This window comes from Prenolepis imparis, unplaced genomic scaffold (genome assembly GCF_030444845.1).
Source record: "Prenolepis imparis isolate NDT839.2.m4 unplaced genomic scaffold, iyPreImpa1.0 SCAF_1, whole genome shotgun sequence".
Classification (NCBI taxonomy): Eukaryota; Metazoa; Arthropoda; class Insecta; order Hymenoptera; family Formicidae; genus Prenolepis; species Prenolepis imparis.
Genome location: NW_028141159.1, coordinates 14,230,836 through 14,251,630, shown reverse-complemented (window position 1 = coordinate 14,251,630; position 20,795 = coordinate 14,230,836). Strand labels below are relative to the sequence as shown.

At 32.8% G+C, this 20,795-nt stretch overlaps 3 protein-coding genes across 8 annotated transcripts in view; 2 read left to right on the top strand and 1 right to left on the bottom strand.

Moving 5' to 3' along the window:
* The window catches only part of Tinc (transmembrane protein tincar), a 122,972-nt gene extending 111,278 nt beyond the window's left edge, over positions 1-11,694 (top strand). For 2 of the 4 annotated variants that reach the window (XM_083051093.1, XM_083051009.1), the window contains 5 exons: positions 352-854; positions 1,132-1,333; positions 1,971-2,103; positions 3,081-3,287; positions 3,791-11,694. In XM_083051093.1, the coding sequence (XP_082907219.1) occupies positions 352-854; positions 1,132-1,333; positions 1,971-2,103; positions 3,081-3,287; positions 3,791-4,870 (2,125 nt within the window). In that variant the 3' untranslated portion in view covers positions 4,871-11,694. Of the gene's footprint in view, positions 1-351; positions 855-1,131; positions 1,334-1,970; positions 2,104-2,393; positions 2,445-3,080; positions 3,288-3,790 lie in introns of all 4 variants that reach the window. The other 2 variants (XM_083051168.1, XM_083051254.1) reach the window with 2 other exon arrangements.
* Positions 11,593-20,795, bottom strand: part of LOC145943996 (COMM domain-containing protein 4) — an 81,720-nt gene continuing 72,517 nt past the window's right edge. The window contains exons 1-8 of one of the 3 annotated variants that reach the window (XM_083051950.1): positions 19,379-19,442; positions 14,809-14,859; positions 14,567-14,638; positions 14,371-14,436; positions 12,801-12,840; positions 12,488-12,688; positions 12,119-12,265; positions 11,610-11,895 (exon numbers count right to left, since the gene is read on the bottom strand). In XM_083051950.1, the coding sequence (XP_082908076.1) occupies positions 11,858-11,895; positions 12,119-12,265; positions 12,488-12,688; positions 12,801-12,840; positions 14,371-14,436; positions 14,567-14,638; positions 14,809-14,811 (567 nt within the window). In that variant the 5' untranslated portion in view covers positions 14,812-14,859; positions 19,379-19,442 and the 3' untranslated portion in view covers positions 11,610-11,857. Of the gene's footprint in view, positions 11,896-12,118; positions 12,266-12,487; positions 12,689-12,800; positions 12,841-14,370; positions 14,437-14,566; positions 14,639-14,808; positions 14,860-19,378; positions 19,443-20,795 lie in introns of those variants that run through there. The other 2 variants (XM_083052129.1, XM_083052043.1) reach the window with 2 other exon arrangements.
* Positions 15,546-18,613, top strand: LOC145939611 (uncharacterized). The gene is made up of 3 exons (XM_083044065.1): positions 15,546-15,589; positions 16,490-16,530; positions 16,605-18,613. The coding sequence occupies exons 2-3, from the start codon at positions 16,492-16,494 to the stop codon at positions 18,375-18,377; spliced, it is 1,812 nt and encodes a 603-aa protein (XP_082900191.1). The 5' UTR covers positions 15,546-15,589; positions 16,490-16,491; the 3' UTR covers positions 18,378-18,613.

Genomic DNA, 20,795 nt, shown 5'->3' with positions numbered 1-20,795 from the left:
AGAAACATAATTATAAGTTATATAAAAAAACTCAATCGATTCTTCTCTTTTTATCTCGTCTTTTATATAATAGAAAACTAACTTTAATTCTTCTTCAAAATTTGAAAAGTATAACGAAATACAGCTCCATATCTCAACACGTTGCTATATAATAATCATTAAAATGGAAATCAGGGTTCTCACATTTTTCAATTTATTAAAATTAGCCCGAGATTTTCAGGGAGAATTAAAGGACTTTCAAAGTACAAATGGCTCGCTAATTCTTTCTCTCGCTTTTTGTGCAAGCAATTTTATAAATGTAAATGATAAGTAAATACGAATATAATGATATTGATTGTACAATGTACTCAGGTTCACGGCGTTCCTGAACCAAGAACGCGAACGTCGTGTGATCCTGTCGAGGGACGGCCGAGATGGCAACGGCTGGGTCTACTTGCCGCACTGCGCCGCCCTGGTCGTGTTCCTGGCGATCGCGATCTGCGGCGCCCCGTTACTCTACGACTACACCGTGGTATATCGCGGTAGCTTGGACGGTGCCATCCTCGCCTGCATCATCGGCACGATACTCCATCTCTTCCTCTGGTTGTTACTCTGGATATTTCTCACCGTCAAGCAACGCTGGACGTTCAAGCTGCGCGTGACCATCGGACGCGCCACTGTGAGATCCGCGAGGTCGGTCAAACTCGTGACCGACGTCGACCTGCTGTCGACCAAGGATGACGACGATGGCACCAGCGCGCCTTTGCTCGTCGTTGGCAATGGTAGGACTTACACTATCGCCGACACCTCGCCCAAGAGGGCCATCATGAACGTCATACAGAAAGCCGCTATGGAAAGGAAGGCTCGATCGCAAGGTAAGAGAACAGCAGCAAATACATATATATACATATAAGAAAGAAATATCTTTAGCAAGATATATATATGTATATATATATATATATATATATTACATAAAGATTTTCTTTCTAAAAATATTTCTTTCTTTTACTTGCGAAGTGAAGAAAAATAGCAGCAAATGCAAACCATCGAGCATAAAATAGAATGAGCCGTGGGGATTTAAACTCTGATCGATGAAAAGTACGCGCCGCTAATACTTGAGAGCGATTCATTCTTTTTCCGCGTCCGTTGCAGGCGGAAACGTCGATGGAGTCGACGGCGAATCGACGGCTGACGGTGATGAGCAGATCTACTGGCTTAGGCCGAAATTACGCCCCTCGCCCGCGCAATCCCCGAGCGACACCGGCGGTGCACCGACGTCTGACAAGGGTTGGCTGAACAAGAAACTCAAGCATAAGGTCACCTTTAACGACCTGCCTAGTACGTCAGGCTCGCGGTAACTACCCTCCTCCCTCCTCTCTCTTGGTGTCTTTGTGTATCTGTTCCTACGCTTTCACCACTCTGCTTACGTTACGTTTGTAATACAAGTAGCGCTTTTATATATATTCTTCACCGCGCCTATTATATTAATTTGTAGCTATATTCTTTTTCTATATTTTCATATATTTTAATGATGAAAGACTATATTAAACATAACAATGTGTATGTGTGTATGTGTTGGGAAGCTTGGGTTTTATGTCGATGAAACACGATGCATTGAAATCATTAAATTTTAAAGCATATTCTGTCTCCTCTATCTGCTACAGATAAAATATTTACCTAAATGACCTCATTCACGTTATTATACGTACTCTTTCATATATTCTATTTGTTTCTTTCATTTCCTATTAATGTCATCAAGATTTTTTATTTAGAATTGAAATTTATCATGCGTGTAGTAGTATATAAAAAAATTGTAGAGCTTTTTTTCATACTTTATCTGTGTGCGTATCCATATCTATTCCGCTTAATTTACTATATCCAAATCACCTCGTTTTACCCGTTTTTCCATCTTTCTTTGAACTTCTTCGGCAATCGTTGTATAATCGCACAAGATCGCAAGACATCTTTCAATTGCCATTTCTGATTTTTAGTAATAAGGGAAAAACCAGACGAGGCGTCGCTGACGGCGGGCCTGACGATGACGGAGATTACGCCACGTTACGCGAATTACCGTTAATAAATTCGATGGACCCTGCCGATGATACCACCTCTGAAGAAAACAAGGTAAACCCTAATCCGATGATGTAAATTGATTTATGAAAGAAAAAATATTATTTTACTATTATCTTGTTATTACTATCTTATATGTAAAGCATTAGATTTTTTTCTTTTTACATAAAAATCTACTATTAAAAATTACGAATTTTAATGAAGCAATTTTAATAATTTTGTGACTAAAAAAAGATAAATCGTTGCTTATCATATTTGTTACTTATCATTTTTTACTGCACCGAATACGCTTTTATCGCACTTTTTGCTGCTTTTAATTTAAAGATTTTCTTTGCATTTGACAGTGGCAAAGGTGGCCGATAAATCGTAGGGATGGTATACCTAAATTCAGGAATGTAAGATACACATAATTTTTTTTTTCTATATTTTAACGTAACATCAATTAACTGCGTGTGTATTTACAACCGTCCACTAACAAATCCTATATAATAGACGTGATTTCTAGAATTTATTTGAATGAATAACTTATGATATAAAAAAATACTAATTAATAGATTTTTCTTTAATATAATTATATGTTATAATATTATTATTTAAAAAATAGTACGTATTTAATAGCTCCATAAAATAGTTTATTATTATAATATATATTATAAATAGTGTATTATTAATAGACATTAAAAAGGATAATAAATATTCTGTAAACGGATCTTTTTGTATAGAGTTCTCGTTTTTTATATCTTCAATTAATTATGTATAATTATTAGTCATTTTTAATTAATATGTGCGATTATACATAACCATATGTATGACAAACATATATATACATATATTAATATTTACATATATAATTACACGAAGCTTTCACAGCTTGGCAATTAGGCAATAATAGTTGGCAGTGTATCGCAACTTTAATTTTATACACATACATGAATATACTTCTCCCAATTTTTGTTCATTGATATTTTTAATCGTTACGCATGAAACTAAAACATCATCGTGCGAATACTAACAGTATCGCCTTTTGACAGTTGCTCGAGTGCGTGAACGACGATCAAGTGACTTACTATGCGAGTGCGAATCGCGATCTACAACCATCGGAAGGTGATCCCTCGCCTCTTTTGACTCCCGATCCTTTACCCGATCCCCCGGAAGAACCACTTCCGCTACCACCTCCGACTCCGACCTCCGCACCAACCACCGATATTGTCACGGCGCCACTAACTACAAACGTCCAGGTACTAACAACCTTAACCGCGCATTGTCTAGTCCACGTAGACGAAGACACGAGGTTGTCATTGCACTGGAGATATTCGGCAAATTAATTTAAATATCCTTAATTAATTAATAATTACATATATATATAAAATTGAATGTTCATTACGTATTTATTTAATGATAACATCGTCTATGTATTATATAATTCCATTTTTCTTAATAAATTAGAATAATCCTCGTAGAATTGTGCATCGACAATCTCACATGCATCGTTTGCAATGTTCAAGACTCTGCATGCAATTCCATATTATCCCTACATCCTTATGTAGCCAAACTCATGAAATATTAATAGAAAGAGAACATGAAAGTTATGAAAGAAAAGTAGATTGCAATGTAATAATTACCTCAATGTATTTTTGCATCGTCTGCCCACGTATTCTTGTGCTATATGTTGCCGTAGCTTGGTAGACCTTAGCAGAACCGCGATCGTCATCGTCAATCAGCCTCCGATGATATTTTCCAGATGAACGGTGGACTGACGCCGCGATGTCTGCGCCGCGCAGATTCGGGGATGCCGCATGACGAACTGACACCACGCTCGGACTCGTCCAACTCTCCGCCCTTGGACGTCGTGAATGGTGGTAGCGGCGGCGGAGCCGGCTCGGTGACCGGACACAGCAACACTAGCAGCAACAGTGAGACGTCGAGCGGCGTGCACAGTAACGCGAGCAACGCGAGCAATGCCAGCCACAGCAGCTCCCAACGTCGGGCGACCAGCGTGGACGACCTGACCGGGGAGCCGCGCGAGGAACCGCGCGAACAGTGGCGCAGTTGTTCCCTTCAGCGTGGCACCCAGCCACCCACGGCGAGCACGCCTTTCTCGCCGCCCAGCAGCCGCCCTGGCACCAGCCAGGCCTTCTCCTCGCCGCAGTACGTGAACCACGTGCCGCCATTCAGCAACCAGGCCGCCAGCAACGAGATCGGCTGCCCTGCGGTCATCCTCGAGAATCCGAACGAGGCGACGGTCGTGATTCGTCGCAAGCTCTCGAGAGCGAAGCTGACTGATCCGCTGAACGCGAACGAGGAACCATTCGGCCGGTCCACCAACATGCGGATGACCTCGTTCACTGAAAACAACGACATCCGCATACAGGCCTCGTCCGCAACTCTGCCGCACTATCCCACGCAGCCTATGGTCACCTATCCGCACTGCTCGACGATGCCGTTGCCGCACGCGTCTCACAGCGTGGCCGCGGCGAACATGACTGGTGGATCCACCGGCAGCTGCGGTTCCGTGCCGAGGCATACTTTCGTGCCACCGCAGACCGTTCACACCACCATGCCGGCGCATACGACGCTGCCGTCGCATCACAACGGCGTCAAGCTGCTCCATAACGCTGCCGGAAATCCGTTCGTCAAGAGATTCCCGCCGGTGCAGTTGCACAGCCAACCCTGGGCTCTGCCAGGTCATCATACCTTCCCGCAGATGCCGCAGAGCAACAACAAGCTCACGGTCACCGCGCAGATCCGACAGAGCGACCGGGACTCGGCCAACTTCTCCATGGCCAGCAGCGGGGACTCCGACACGTGTTTGCCGCATTAAAATGCGCGAGGACTCCCTGGTGTAGGTGTTAGAGATCACGTCGCTGAGAACTCGAATCGCTATCTGAGTATGTCAGGGTGATATTTGGTATTTTCGTAAATGACATTTTGCCCCGCTGATCGATATCAAAAGGGGATTATTGTAGTTTCCAGGCATGACGTATCAATGTCACGATGTCCTCCAAGGGCATATTTCTATAGAGAGATAAAGGAGAAGTGATAGGAACGTAACTGGCAGGCAGAAAAAAGTTTTTTGCGCGAACTCGAGACGAGCTGTTGTGAATATTTCGCTTTGAAATCTTTAGGACTCATGCAAAATTGTACGTACTTAATGTATCGCATTACCAGATATGTATCTCGTTAGAAGAAGCTTTTTATGTGCTTTATATCTCTTGCTCACATATGCCGAAATTTAAAGGAAGGGGGAATCAAATTAAGATTAAAACGACATATCACGAAACTTCTGCCGTTTGTTAGCGAATAAACATGGCATTCCTCGATACGTGTTACCTCTATTTTTTTACAATCAGATCTAACACGATAAAATCTCATCTGATTATTTATATATATAAGTATGTCTATGGATATTAATGTAGAATTTGTTATGCATCAATCATGTGCAGACATAAAAATTCCATTTATTTGAGTAAACAATGTGCGTAAAAGAGACAAAGAGAAAGTATAAATATCGCACCGGTAGCTTATATAAAGAAAATAACTGTAATTTAAAGGCACCAATTTCGTTACATACATATCCTATACGTTGTGATCTCTATTTTAATCACGCAGCAATAAAAGGAAATATCTGAAAAAAGCGAGAATATTAATATAATAAATAATAAAATAATAGATACTGGATCAAAAAATTTCATTTTGGTTAATGCAAAATACTCTTAAATCATGCAACAACAAATAATTGTGCAAATTATTATGCAATACACCCATATGCAATTTAAAGGAAAAATTAACGTGATAAATATATCAGTAATATTAGATCTCTACTCGAGTTTGCGCAAATGTCTTTTGATAAGGGTCGAATGTATGCTTATATAGTTAAAATCAATCTTTTCCATTATATTATCTCACGGGGCAGAAGTGTGTTCGATCGAGAAAATCAGCGCTTTGCCGCCACTTTTAATTCCGAAAAAACGAAACGGCAGGCGAGAGTGAGAATAATAATAGTTATCCCATTTTAGATATGGAAAAAGTTATCGTGTTGTCCTAAATAAAATTCGTGTATAGAGTGAATTAAGAATTTAGTCGAGTAAGAGAAAATGTGGAAACAACTCGGGTCGCTCCTTTGTAAGCGTACGCTTTTATATTAATAATTAAGATCTTTTTTCTACCGAGATATAATTGTAAATTTTGTTAAACCGTAATTTGTATACACACATTGCTAATTGTTTATTTATACTGTGACTCTAACGAGTCAGTTATATACGATAAGATTAGAAGAAGAAATAGCATTCTCACGTTGAATGCATATTCAAACTATGCGCAATACTTATCTTTTTTTGTTCGCTTTTAGTCTTTCTTGTTTCTTTTTTTTTCATAGATTTACTGTATCAGGATGAATGTTTATTTGTCGAATTTTCTACGAATTGTACGTTTTAGTATTAGAAATTGTGCACGAGATAGTACGTGTTAAGCGATTTTATATGAGTTACTATAAAATGCAGTGCAGATTGCAATCGTACGATTCTCTCGGCCTTGATAAGATTTGCGATACATTATACAAATATACCGTTAAATCTTTAAGGCTTGATAACTTTCCGCCTTCTATAATAATCGTGTCGTACGATTTGCGATATCAACAGTGCCATCGAAATTAATAAGCACACAATTAGCATAAATCAGAGGAAAGGAACTATTCTGTATATGTAATATATATGAGTAAAAACTGAAGATGATTTATCGCGAAAATACTGTGCGCTATTTATTTATATGTGAGTGTTATAATTCTATTTTTTGTTAGAAAACTTGCACAAAATGCACGCGCTTGCGAGAGAAATTTCGCGTATATCTTATTTTATCTTTTTTTCTACTGAGATTTCTCTCTATCTGTTGATATTATTTAAGTCAATACAACGAGTATTTATTTAACGCCTGCGAATATATACGAAAGAATCGTTAACGCACTTTAAGAAGAGAATGACAGGCGCAATATATGGCGAATAAAACGATTACTGCCACTTAATCGTAAAGATCTACAGATCTCCATTATATGTATATTTACTTATTTCATCGACTGCCATGTTATTTCGTCCTTTCGTGAATATAAGTAATCACTCGTACTCGTTTACTTGTACCTAGCATTTACTTGTGCGTATGCTATATAGGTACATGCGTAAAAAATAAATAAAATAAATAAATAAAATATGAAGTATAGGTTCGCTAAGTTGCGTTCTTTCGCGACTATATATCACTTTATGAGACGCGTGATGGCAGAGACTGGTCTCGCAAAGACGCATCATATCCTCGAGTCTTTCCTCGCAATCTAATGTAATAAATATCGCCGCATATATTATATGACGCAACGTTCGTTTCATATTCCTCCGCTTCTCGACAATTCTCCCGGAAAGATCGTCATTCAAAGTCAATACTACAAATCAGTTTCGTAGTCCGCCAATATATGCTAGTATTAAAAACATTGCATCCCATGAGAATGATAATTCATCTTTGATTTGTAATCATTTGTAACAATATAACCGAATTCGATTTCTCCAGAACAGAAACGAATTCGATTATATGTAAACCAGTCAACTTTCCGTTAGATTGCGATGAGCTTAAAAAGGATATATGGAACTCTAACGTAAGTTGAATTCAGACAAATGGAGTTACATTGCTTCAATTAAAATCGAAATAAATAATCCGTGCGATATATAATTTGTAACAATGAGGAATATTATTAATCGAGTCCACTGGTTACAAATTTATTCGAATAATACGTAAAATTTATGTCAATTTGTAAAATCGATATTATTATTGCACATCAGATATGTTATCGTATATTATTAATTTTATACAAAACATATGTACGTCTTATTTCTCGAAGTAAATGAAACGGTACATTTATTTGATAAATGTAAAAACACTTTTTGTAATCATCGATGATGAAAGCATGAACGCAATTGATAAACAAATAGTATTATGCGAATGTATGCCAGTGTAACATGTGACTGTTAGCGAAAAAAAATTACGCATTCCATAAAAATGACTGCAACAATAAAAAGAAAGTATGAGCGTTTCTAAGACATTATTCAGAACTCATACTTCGAGATGAGACAATGCAACATAAAACCAAATGTCTGTATTTTTCAATATCTTCCAGTTGTACTAGAAATAGCAGCGTTCCCAGCCTTGTTCATAGAATATTTCTGTTACAAGTTGTTATGCGAGCAGATATATTAATAGCTTACAAGATCGTAGACCTATTCTGGAAAATTTTGCGCTTTCCATTTACTTAAGATATTATGCGAGAGAAAATGTGATGAGTAATCTGAGTGCAAATCGAACAGGTTGTAATAATTGACCTTAATCACTTGTATCAAGGAGATATTTCATTCTATTGCAGTATATTAGTATCTAGATATTCACGTGAATTCACAACTGATCACGAAATATCGGATTGTAGTGCAGTTAAATTTCGAGTCTCCATTTTTTCTAAAGCAGGAATATACGTATTGTCTTGTAAGATGTGTGAAAAGCACTTATCGAAGCACAAGAGATCGACCAATTGATCACGAGCGGCAAGTCAGATACTTTTATACGACTTAAAAATGAGAGCGCTTTGTCATTTGCCGATCGTACATATCATCTCGCAAGGACCATACATTTCGCGAAAACATTTACGAGGATACTCAAGCAATAGCACACGAAGCATCAATCAAGGGCTGGACCAGACTTCTTAATGATCAATGAGCTCTAATAATATCCAACGCAGTACGCGAATATTTTTTAATGGCTATTTTCAATACGCTATAATAGACGAGAAGAATAGAATTTTGGTAGAAAGAGTTTTGGATAGAAATTTGGAAGGATTTTTATTCTGTCTTTCTCGATCATAGTCCCGATATAGTCCAATAATGCTCTCTACCCTTGATTCTGTTTCAAAGTAGGTACTTCACGCTAGAATCACATATTTTTCTCAATGCAAGTACATGACACTTTCCTCCACAAATCCGTTTTCGTTATCAAGAAATCTTCGTTGCAACACTTATTTTTTTAATCGACGTATATAACTTATTCGATATTTTTTCACTAGCTTTTTTTAAACTTGTATATTTATTCTCTATTTTTTGTATAATAAAAAAGAATTTAAACAAAGATTTCATTATATATTTATTATAGGTCAAATTTTTTATTTAATTTCTGATTTTTCATTATTTAATTATTTACTTTATATCAGGTTTTTTAAACTTATTTCGAAAGTTTTTTTTAATTGTCTGTTGTATTTATATAAAATAAAATTACTAAAATTCAATCATTCTCGACGCCTTTTAGAGAATCATAAGAACACAGGAAAAAAATCGTTTGACTTAGACCCTTAACATTTATTTATTTGTCAGACATTCAACGAAGATTCCTGATAACGCAAGCACATGTATGCACAATCGATATATCCTTGATTGCGCCGTTGCAACCGCCGCTGATACAATTTTTGAAAAATGCACACGGCAGTAGTAGCACAAAGAAAGAAATCTATCTTTTGATAACTGCACCATAAATGCGACCGAATTTGCTGCGGCGTAATCGCAACGACTATCATAGAAATAGTTATCATCGACAATAGGGCATGCATCTCTTGATTTATATTAGGACATATATCCAGCTTTATTTTCAAAAAATTGTAATTTAAAATACAAAATTTGATCTATTTTTTTTTGCTATTTATTTAACATTAAATAGAAAAAAATATTTTCTCATTTCACAGATTCGATAAAAAAATTGAGTTACTCTTCTATTATTTCTATATTTTTTTCCATTTATTCTAAAGGAACAGAAATTCATGTTTCGCTGTTTTATTCGTATATAAAATTTGTTCTCATATAAATTTACATATATATACATATAAAGCATCTATGTCAACATGATTTCTAGGGATGCTCGCCCCGCTTTCGACGATTTCGCTTCGTTATACTTGCATTAAAATCATGTAGTCGACGTCGACGTACGCGAGAAATCGAGCGCGGCGATGAGAGATACAAAAGCTGCCTCTCGCAGAAATATTTTTTTACCGTCTAGTGTCAGCGATCGTACTCTAATTCGTTTTAGATCCGGCTAGAACCTAGACGTAGGTATGTGACCGTAGGCAGTCGAGGAAGGCTCCGCACCGGGGGCGTTTTCGGAAGCAAGGAATTATTGCTATTGTCATGATAAGTAGCCTTGACTCGCTTGTATCTTAACCCCCGTTGACGAGAGTGTAATCTTAATATTATCTATATTTAATTATCAGCAAATTCTTTTACATCGTCGTATTTTACATTATGCATATCATTACAACACTATAATAAAGGAAACATCACGATAATCCATCTAAAAATCCTCTTACAAACAAAAGATAATTATTTCGATATTATAAACAAATATTTTAATCCTTATTTATAGATAGACTTATTCATTTAAAATAAATATTTAACAACGTCAAATCGGAATAAGAAATTTTCCATGAAAAATACATAGAATCTCTACATAATTTTAACGTTTTTATATAAGATTTATAAACTCGTCTACACAGGGTTAAGGAACACGAAGCTAAGTAATACTAAAAGAAAAAAAATTGGTTGACAAAATATATTTTTTCTTATTATTTTAATCATTAATCGTGCAAAATCCTTGGTTCCACAGCAAGAGCGTTGATAAAAGAGCCGGTCAGAGCCCTCCAAAAAAAAAAAGAGTCGCGTCCCAGGAACGTGTGTATAATCGCGAGAGAGAAAGAGAGAGAGAAAGAGAAAGCGCTTAATTGATGTATCATTATCGACGACTCCTCCGAAATACCTGTAAATAATTAAGAGTCGTGTCGAGAGTGAAGAGAATCGCGAGAGTGTGGAATGAATGTGTGTGAGAGCGCGAGCGGAGACGGACACATATACAGCGAATGTGTGCGAATAATTGTATAAAGACTGATTAGATTAGCCTCGATATTTATTGGAACTAAACGATTGTAAACGCTACCGCTTTGCGCGCCCCAAAATATACTCACGGAGCACGATGCCAAAGCTATTTTTTTTTTAAACGAAAAATCGACGTACAACCTCGTCATGTCTTATATACGCTCGCGAGATTTCCTCAGATTTCCTTTTTCCGATCGCTACCATTTCCCGGTTAGTTCAAAGCATAATTAGACTTTTCGTGCAATTTTTCGATTTCCGAGAAATCTTTATCATGCTGGCCTACAGATCTTTTTAATCCGGAAAATATTCTTTTTTCCCCCTGCAAAATGTTCGCTTCGTGTATTTCGTTCAGTTGCGCGCGTGTGTTTTCGGATATACAGCCTCGATATATCGGGAAAAAGGAGAGAGCGGTGACTGAAAGCACACAGAAATCCGTAATATGTTTCGCGAACGAGTCTACGTTATTCTTTGTATACACTTTGGTTTAGATATTTTAATAACCGATGATCTCCGACACGTTCTGACCATCGTGCTCGAATATGTATGAACGCAGTAAGGGCAGAGGGAAGAATGACACGCGCGATTATTAACAGCGACATTTATTATCGTCACAACGTATCAATATTATTCAATGCATCGTATAAACCAGTAAACTAAATGTAAACTTTGTATATTCATTTACTAAGAGAATAAAAGTAAATTATTCGCTGAATATCCGCACGAAATATTTTCCACCCCTCGATCCATCTCACAGAAATTTTAAAAAATTTTCTTATCTTAAAAATATCTTAATTTTTATTGTAAGTATATGTTTTTTTTATCGGTAAATTTTGCAGTGATTATAATATAATGTTAAAGCTCTAAATATTAAATATTTACAAATTTTCCATTAGCGCTCGTGCTCTTTTTAATTCTGAAAAAGACACGAAAGAAAAAAATATGAAGAAAGGAGAATATTTCGGAGAATATATATAACTGTGTTAAAGTAAAAAATTCGTAATATATAAAATGGATTTAAAATGCAAAGACAATATTTCGTAATAAACTATATATAACTATATTAAAGTTAAAAATTCGTAGTATATAAAAAAAGATTTAAAATGATGGAATTAAAAAAATAAGTTATATTCCCATACCTTTCAATAAGACTTGCACATCATGTTTCGAAATATTTATAGTGGAATCTTCTTCATTGCCGTCTATTTTTTTCAATTTTAATGCCACTGTAGAAACAGGCGAAGTATTATCGCAAGGTAGCACCTCGATGGAGGACAAGCGACTGACTGCAAAAGTAAGTTGAAAGCAAATTTTAATACACGTAAATTATTTGGATTGAAAAATATTATCATATATATTTAAAGATATAACGATATAATCTAACAGAAGGGGAAAAAATCTCTAAATTAAACAAAGATTTTTCTTAATTCCAAAAATTAAAGCCAACATTAGGCTCACATTTCTTCAATTTTTGATTTTACAAAAACGTAGAAATTTGAAGCAATCACCTCTTAAAGATTGAGATGAAAGAACAGCCGTGATCTGAGAACAGTGATCTGTGTGAAGTCTTGCTACGGCAGTGCTATGCTCTCGCGGTAGTCCTAATTGTTGCAGTTCGCTGCTCAAGTCAGCAGCAGAAACACCATAACGGGCGGAAGATGTAAAGATCAATTCGAGAGCGGCTACCATTGCCTTCGCATCATTCACATCTGAATAAGACAAGAATATGTCTATATTTTTTTTTATCTTTCAATTATTTTTATCGCGCGATTTAATTTTATAATCGTAATAATAATGAGATGAATTTAATATTACACGCACCAAGTTTAGCGTCTTGTGTGATCTTTTTTATCTTTTCCTCCTAAAAAAAATTGACGCGATTAAGGATAATCATTATGTATATAAAAAAATAGAAAATAATATATATGTATATACATACACACTATAATATATGCGTACTATGTAATATATGTATATATATGTGTACACAAATTTTGAGTATAATAATCGTTTCTTTTATATTTTACATTCAACTTCAAGCAATTAATTTAAATTTATAAAAAATAATCCAAATCACAAAGATATTTTTAATATAAGCCTTTTCTAAAAGGCATGTTATTAACATTGTTATCGTTTTTTCGAGATGCTGATTGGCTGTCTTGATTCACGTTGTGCATTATATTCATCAGTTATAGCATCAAGCAGCTATCATCGTGAGGATTAGCAGTTTGATAGTTTGTCCAAAATAAAATTAAATAAAATAATATTATGTTTTAAATATGTTATAATACTTCGTAATACTTTAAACTCGATTAATATTTTGGACAGTTATCAGCTGATTTCTGTCAAAAAATATTAATCGCGGATAAGGCATTATAACATATTATGTTACTTACAAAATATTATTATTTTAATTATAATAATATATTGTAAATAATATAATATGTTATAATATATGTATACTTATAATATATACTTTGTCCACGATTAATATATTTTGACAGAAATCAGCTGATAACTGTCAAAAATATTAATCGAATTTAAAGTAGGTATTAAAACATATTATTTTATTTAATTTTATTTTGGACAAACTGTCAAACTGCTAACTTTCGCAATGATAGCCTCTCGATGCTATGACGCATAACGCAATAAATCGAGGCAGCTAATCAACATCGCGAAAAAGAGACAACAATACTTGCGAGAATCAACTTAACGTGCTTTTTTTAGAAAGGGACTAGAACAACACAAGCGTACACTGTGCGCGCGATTTTATGTTACAAAGAATGATATAGAAATCAGCTGACAACTGTCAAAAAATATTAATCGAGTTTAAAAAGTACTACAACATTTTAATTAAAACATATTATTATTTTAATTTTTATAACATAATATTATTCTAAAATTTAATTAGATAATTAATACTTTAATCAGCTGATTTCTGTCAAAAAATATTAATAAAACGTTAATAAAAACAAATTAATACCTTATTAATATTTTTTGACAGAAATCAGCTGATTAAAGCGTTAAAAATTAATTTGCCAATTAATTTTTAAAATAAGAATATGTTATAAAAATTAAAATAATAATATGTTTTATATAATATGTTATAATTCCTTAAACTCGATTTGACAGTTATCAGCTGATTTCTGTCAAAAAATACAAACTTTATATAAAAATATCATTCTTTTTTATATAAAATCGAGGAATGACGCGTGCATAGCGCGTGCTTGTGTTGTTCTAGTAATTAAAAGAAAGCATTGTTTAATACAATAAATTTTAGCGATATAACGAATACTATTTAAAATAAATTTTCTTAATTTTCTTATTTGTCTATAAAATGTTGACGACAAAATAATTTTAAATTGACAGTTAACGATAAATTGCAACTTACATCAAGTTCTCCTTCAGTCAAATATTTAGCCACTGCTTGACCTAACATTTTCATTTTAATCGAAGTCTAGAAATAAAATATAAAATTTTGAAAAAATTGAATGTTTTTAACTGGCGAGTTCTAATAAAATATTATTAAACTATATAAATCTATACATTTAAAAACAAAACTGTGTATTAAATAAGTTGAACAATACCATTCGCGAAAGAGTATTGATTTCTGCCAGCAACCAATCTGGACAATCGCCATCACCAAGAAATCTGAATCTCTAATATAAAATACAAATATATTTAAAGACATTAAAATTATATAATAATAATCTATTTCTTGTTTTACAAGTTTATAAGTTTACTTTTTTACAATATTTTATTTATTTGAAATATTACAATCATAAAACAATAATTTTTGCATAATAATTTTATGAGTTAAAAAACTTACCATTTTGGTTAATTTCCTAGTTTGGTTTCACACTGATTTGGTTTTTTTCACCTGAAAGATTATAAGCACAATTCTTAAAAATTATATTATATATTTTTATTATACTGTACTGTAATAACAATTCTTAACAAAAGATTATAACAAAAAAAAATTATTATTACTATAATAACAAAATTAAAGAGATGCAAAAAGCAACATATAATATAAGAAAATCATGATTATTCTTGTTATATTTTATATCTAAATACAATTTTCGAAAAAGAAAGAGAGATTTTAAAATAATTATTTATACAAAATTATCGAATCCTGAGGTTTGTTCGTCCTATGCACTCTTATATATTTAATCAACATCATTGGAATTGACCGTTCAGCCTTTAGCCCTCCGTTGAGAAATCATACCTATATCAATCATACTACGTCTACTGCGGAATTCGTAGTGTGCTCTCGAGAGAGAAAACAATGTGACTTTTTTTCTGCCGCACTGCTCTTGCGTCTCTTTTCTCTTTCTCTTTCTTACTGATAATATTTTTAATAATAAGTATCATAGGACGCGAACGGACGTAAACGTCAGAATGTTTGCGCCCGTTGGTGAAGTAGATTGGCGTGGGCCAAGTGAACGAATTCCCCATGCAATCCGCCTAATCCTTAGACCGCGACGGAGATGACCCACGGGAGTTTTGACCAACGAACATAAATACCAGAAGAGGACTCAGCCTACTGCCATTCTAGTCGAGGAAGTCGCGAACGCTGGACATTCGCCAACAGGTGAACGCCGCAACAGGTAAGGAACTTCGATAATCAATTTAGAAAGCTCCTCTGCGATATCAATCAACCGGTACCAATAAACGCAATTGTATTTTTACATTATCATCAAAAATTACCACAATCACAACACTCTTTTAAAAAAAGTTTTTAAGATTTGTTAAGTTTTTAAAATAATAAGAGATTACTTTATGTGTGTCTGTGTGTGTGTGTGTCTATGATATTAAAAAAATCAATAACATAACAATTATGTTGACTTATTAAAAAAATTATGATGATTTTGTTTTTTAATAACGAATATCTATATGTTTCGATTGATAATTATATTTTCAATAATAGGCTAACAATAAAATGTATGTATATCAATTAGAAATGATTAGATTTATATCGACTATTCTAATAAATGTATAAATTTGTAATGAAGATCCGCGTGTGTGTTTTCAAATAAAATTTTATCAGTCGATATTAGTAAAACGTTGATCAATTTTCAATGATCTTCCTACTTCATTTATTATAATTTTATTTTTAATTATAAAAAACTATTTTTAGCTGAACAAATTTTGATATTAAGATTGTCCTAAGAAATTCGTCATTAGCTGTATAGTAATCTTGTAATGAATACTCTGTATACACATTTTTCTATGATAGTTAATGGGATTATATAGATAGAGTAGAATGAAATTGTATTTCGCACGCGCGCGCATTTCACATAATCAACATCAATACTTGTAATAATCTTACATCATTGACAATGAGTTGAATAAGAATAACAGAAATTATCTTATACACTTATACAAATAAATTTGGATAAAAAACATCTCGGAAATAATAAAATCGCTGAAATGAAATCGCTCTCGACATTACATTAAATCATAACACTGCAATATGAAAACCTATATAAGCGTGAATTATTTTTCAGCAATGAAGAAGATATTGCTGGTCACAACTTTACTATCGATAGTAATGTCCGACGATATTCTAGTAAGTAAAATATTATTTATAACTATTTAAAAAAAATATATATATATCCACAGGTTGAACTATTATCTTCCAATAAGACAAAACTTGACAGTACCAAACCAACAGTTTTGATATCCATTCAAGAAGGCATTCAAGAAGGAAAAAACTACAATTTACAAGAAGACTTCTCGAGAAAGAACCATCGTAAGCATACTCATGCTTGGCTGATTGAACAACCATTCTTTGTGGATGAACCAAGGTGGATTAATATTTATCCTGACATGGATATCTCAATTGAGGATAATACCGATCCTTATATATTGACGCGAGGAAAGAAAATTTTTAAAATTAAGGATGCAGAACAAGCGGAAAAGACGATCGAAAATTATAAAGATTTCCCCAATAAATATCCAAGCAGAAGCAAACGATTATCAATGAAAAGTCGAGTCAAGAGATCTGTCGAAATAAAGAAAAAATCTCAAAATAACACAATCAATGACAAGAAAGATCAGAAAAAAGAAATAAATTATTATCATTTACTCCAAGATTCAAATAATATTATGATGACCAAAAGTCAGGATAAAAAATCTTACAAAATTGACAAAATGTTTGAGGATAGGAAGACTAAGGAAGATACTAAAAATTCCATTCATAATATCTTTCTTAAAAAATATCAAAAAGATAAGATAAAAAATGTGACGGAAAAATTACCATATGAATTCAAATTTATAAATCAAAATCGAACCTCCGCAAATGATGAAAAAATTATAAACTTTGTTGAGCAAAAGCAAAACATACAGCAAGAAGAAATGTCCAATCATATTAAAAATGACAACAGCAAAAGCGCAAAAATTAATCAAGATAAAAAATTTAATAACCCAAAAAGTTCTCTTGCTAATATAAACAAGAGAAATAAAAGATCAGTACTATTAAAAAATAAAAATTTCTCTGAAGTTTCTAAAAAATATAAAACTCAGGAAACTGACACAAGTTCGGAGAAAAATGTCGAAAGGAATGAAACAAATGTGTACGAGCAGATGAAGAATAAAGCTTACATCGACAACCTAAATGATTTAGATACGTACAATGATGATACTTTTATCTTATTTAGCAAGAAAAATCGACTTGACAACAGAACAGATAATACAGATCATAACAAGTCTAAAGAAAGACCATGGAAAATTCAATATTATGCGCATTATAAAAAATTGGAAAGCGAAGAGGAATCAAGGAATGAGAAGAATGAACCAGAAATTGATAGAAATAACACCGAAGCAACACAATTAAAAAACAAGTCGGAAAGTTTTCGAATAAAAAATTATTTCAATCATTATCGGAAAAAGCGTAGTGGTGCTTGCAAGGCCTGCAAAATTGATCCGCAATTTCAGGATCAATGGTTGAAGGATATCGAGAGAGAAATTCAAGACTCATCTTTAGAGCGAAGAAACAAGCATAGTGATATTTTGGAAGATTTATCATTACTAAATGAGCCTTATGTTATTTCCCGAGGTAAGAAAGCATCCTACAAATTCGAGAACGGTATCTACTCGATGTTGGAGTCACGAAACGTGGGTGACACGGATCGCACGGATAAAGTGATGAGTTTCCCATTAGCGAAGGCTCTCCTAAAAATGTTATTAATGGAGATGTCCGGGTGTAATAACTGCGACATTAATGTGAACCGCTTATCGAACAAGCGATCACCAAGAGATCGACGCGGTTCGCTCGACGAAATCTTTGCAGCGTATGATCCATACTATGTAGTTAGAGGAAAACGGATAAATCTACATAATTTTTTGAACAGTAAGCCTCAAGAGAGACACGTTATACGAAAATATAATTTCTGACTCCGATAATCGCTCAATAAAAAAAACAAGCATGTATTGCAAATATTTCCCATTATAGCTCTCTACTTGATTTGATCAGTGATATAAATGGCAATCTGCGTATTATTTTCCAATGACATATGTATATTAAAGCACGAATTATAAGATGTTTCTTAGTAGTAAAAATATAAAATTATCGAAAAAAAATTATTTATGTAATCTTAGAGCTTTCAAAATGCGACTCCATATTGGCAAAATTTAAGAAATAGATATGAAGTTCAGAAAAATCTATGTACGCATTTAATACCATTTAAATTCATACTCATCGTATATATAAAACTTATTTATATATTCATTTAAATTCAATATCTATCATATATATTATATATATTGCCAAATTAGAAAAAAACAGATAAAATAGTGTATGACGAAAAGAAAATAATTTTTAATTGCGATGCATTAAGAGAATAAAAATAAATATATAAATATTAAAAGTTAACTAGTATGTAATCTTAAATATAATTTATTTCATACCTATGAAGTAAGTTAAAGATTTATTTCATACCTATGAAGTAAGTTAAAGATTAAAGAGGCTTTTGTAATAACTGGTTTTTTTCTTACTTGTAATTAATGTATCAATATACTATTATTTCTGCAATAATAAATTATAAAACTGACAATTATATATATCTCGAATATATATAATAATATACTACAAGGAAACACAAAAATATATAAAATTGTAGATAAAGATGTAATACTTTGTTATATATATATGTTTGTTATGTATATGTGTTATATATATAAAATTTTCTTATTTTATATATTAAAAATTCACTATTTTCTTTACTCTGTTATCATAAAATAGAATATAACCTATAAAAGCTATAAAAGCAATTACTGAAGAAAACATGCTGTTGTTTTACGTATTAAAGAAAATATTTTCTTCCTCGACAAACATTCTGCGTGTGTGTAACAATAACGATTATTTACAAGAAAATATATAAAACAAAAATAGATACCTGAACATCGATGTTTGCAAAACACTGATTGACACTTGCACAGACCAAGGAGGTTAGGATTGTGACAATTGTTTCAAGTCGATAAATTAGAAATCTGACATTTCTCAGGCTTGCGAAGTTTTGTTTAGTATGTACTGCTATCTGCATCCATTTTAGAAACGTAGAATTACGTAGCAAGTATTTTTCGACCTTACTGATAAAATCATCGTTTAGTAAGTGTCTGTGCTACATTTATAAATTAAAAAGAAAACAATCATCTTTAATAAATAAATAATAACAAAATAAATAAATAAATAATTATCGTGTGTGATATTTAACATTTACTATTAGTCATAAACTTGTTAATATCACTTTATATCATTTGTATGTTTTTTTTTCTTTTTTTAATTCAAATAGAGTATGTTTATATATACTACGTTATATATTTTGTGTTATCAAATTAATTAATAATTCTTTTTTTCTCTAAATGTATTATACTAATAAACTTACGATGACTTATTGTTAGTGTGAATAAATTTATTGTTCAACAATCATTTATAATTAATAAGTCTACTGAATTTAATAATTCTAATTAATAGTGTGTATATGAAATTTTTGTCGTAAATATTAATTTTCTGTTACAGAAAATTAAACGCGAATGTTTTATAAAAAAAGATCGCGCATTTATAAATAAAAGTATTATAATTTTTAATATTATAATATAATATTACGTAATACAAAAACATACATATCATATATATAATCCTTTACTTAAAACAGAAATTGAAAGCAAAGTGTAGCAATAATTAATTTGGCAATGACATCTTTTCGCGTGAGCTTTAAACAAGAAGTAAATATATAGATGTATGATTAATCTGTTAATGTATGTCATTTTGTACGCATTATATATGTATATACCTAAATCATTCTTGTATTATCGCTATATATAATGAAGATATATCATATATAAACATGTTATGTAATAATTTTCATTTAATCTCAAGAGCGACTGCAATCAAATAACATGAGATAAATACTTTGTGCTACTTACAATTAGATATATATAATTAATGACTAGGGATGTGCAAAATGGGTGTCCAAACCTAAATAGAAATTTAAAATAGAAAGTGCAAAATAGATGGAAGTTTTCCATTTAAAAATGCAAAATGTAAAATGCTTTTTATAGACATCCATTTAAAATAGGAAATAGAAAATTGGCATTTTTTAAATGGTTTTTCAAAATAAATATTGTGCAATTAAAAATCTCGAATTGAGATTGTTCCGTAATAAAGTCTTGGCGGTGTACCAAGCAAAATGTGTGCCCCGTGCACAATTAGTAATTCCAACGAAAAATTAATTTTCGTTGGTGTCGACGCACCGACATCCGCGTACGGCTCGAATAGCCTATCTATTACCGATTTATATTTATATTCTTATT

Bases quoted from the DNA above. Each gene is read 5' to 3' on its own strand.
- LOC145939611 (XM_083044065.1), top strand. From the start codon at position 16,492: ATGAAGAAGATATTGCTGGTCACAACTTTACTATCGATA. The intron at 16,531-16,604 runs GTAATGTCCGAC...ATATATCCACAG, and splicing joins TCACAACTTTACTATCGATA to GTTGAACTATTATCTTCCAA.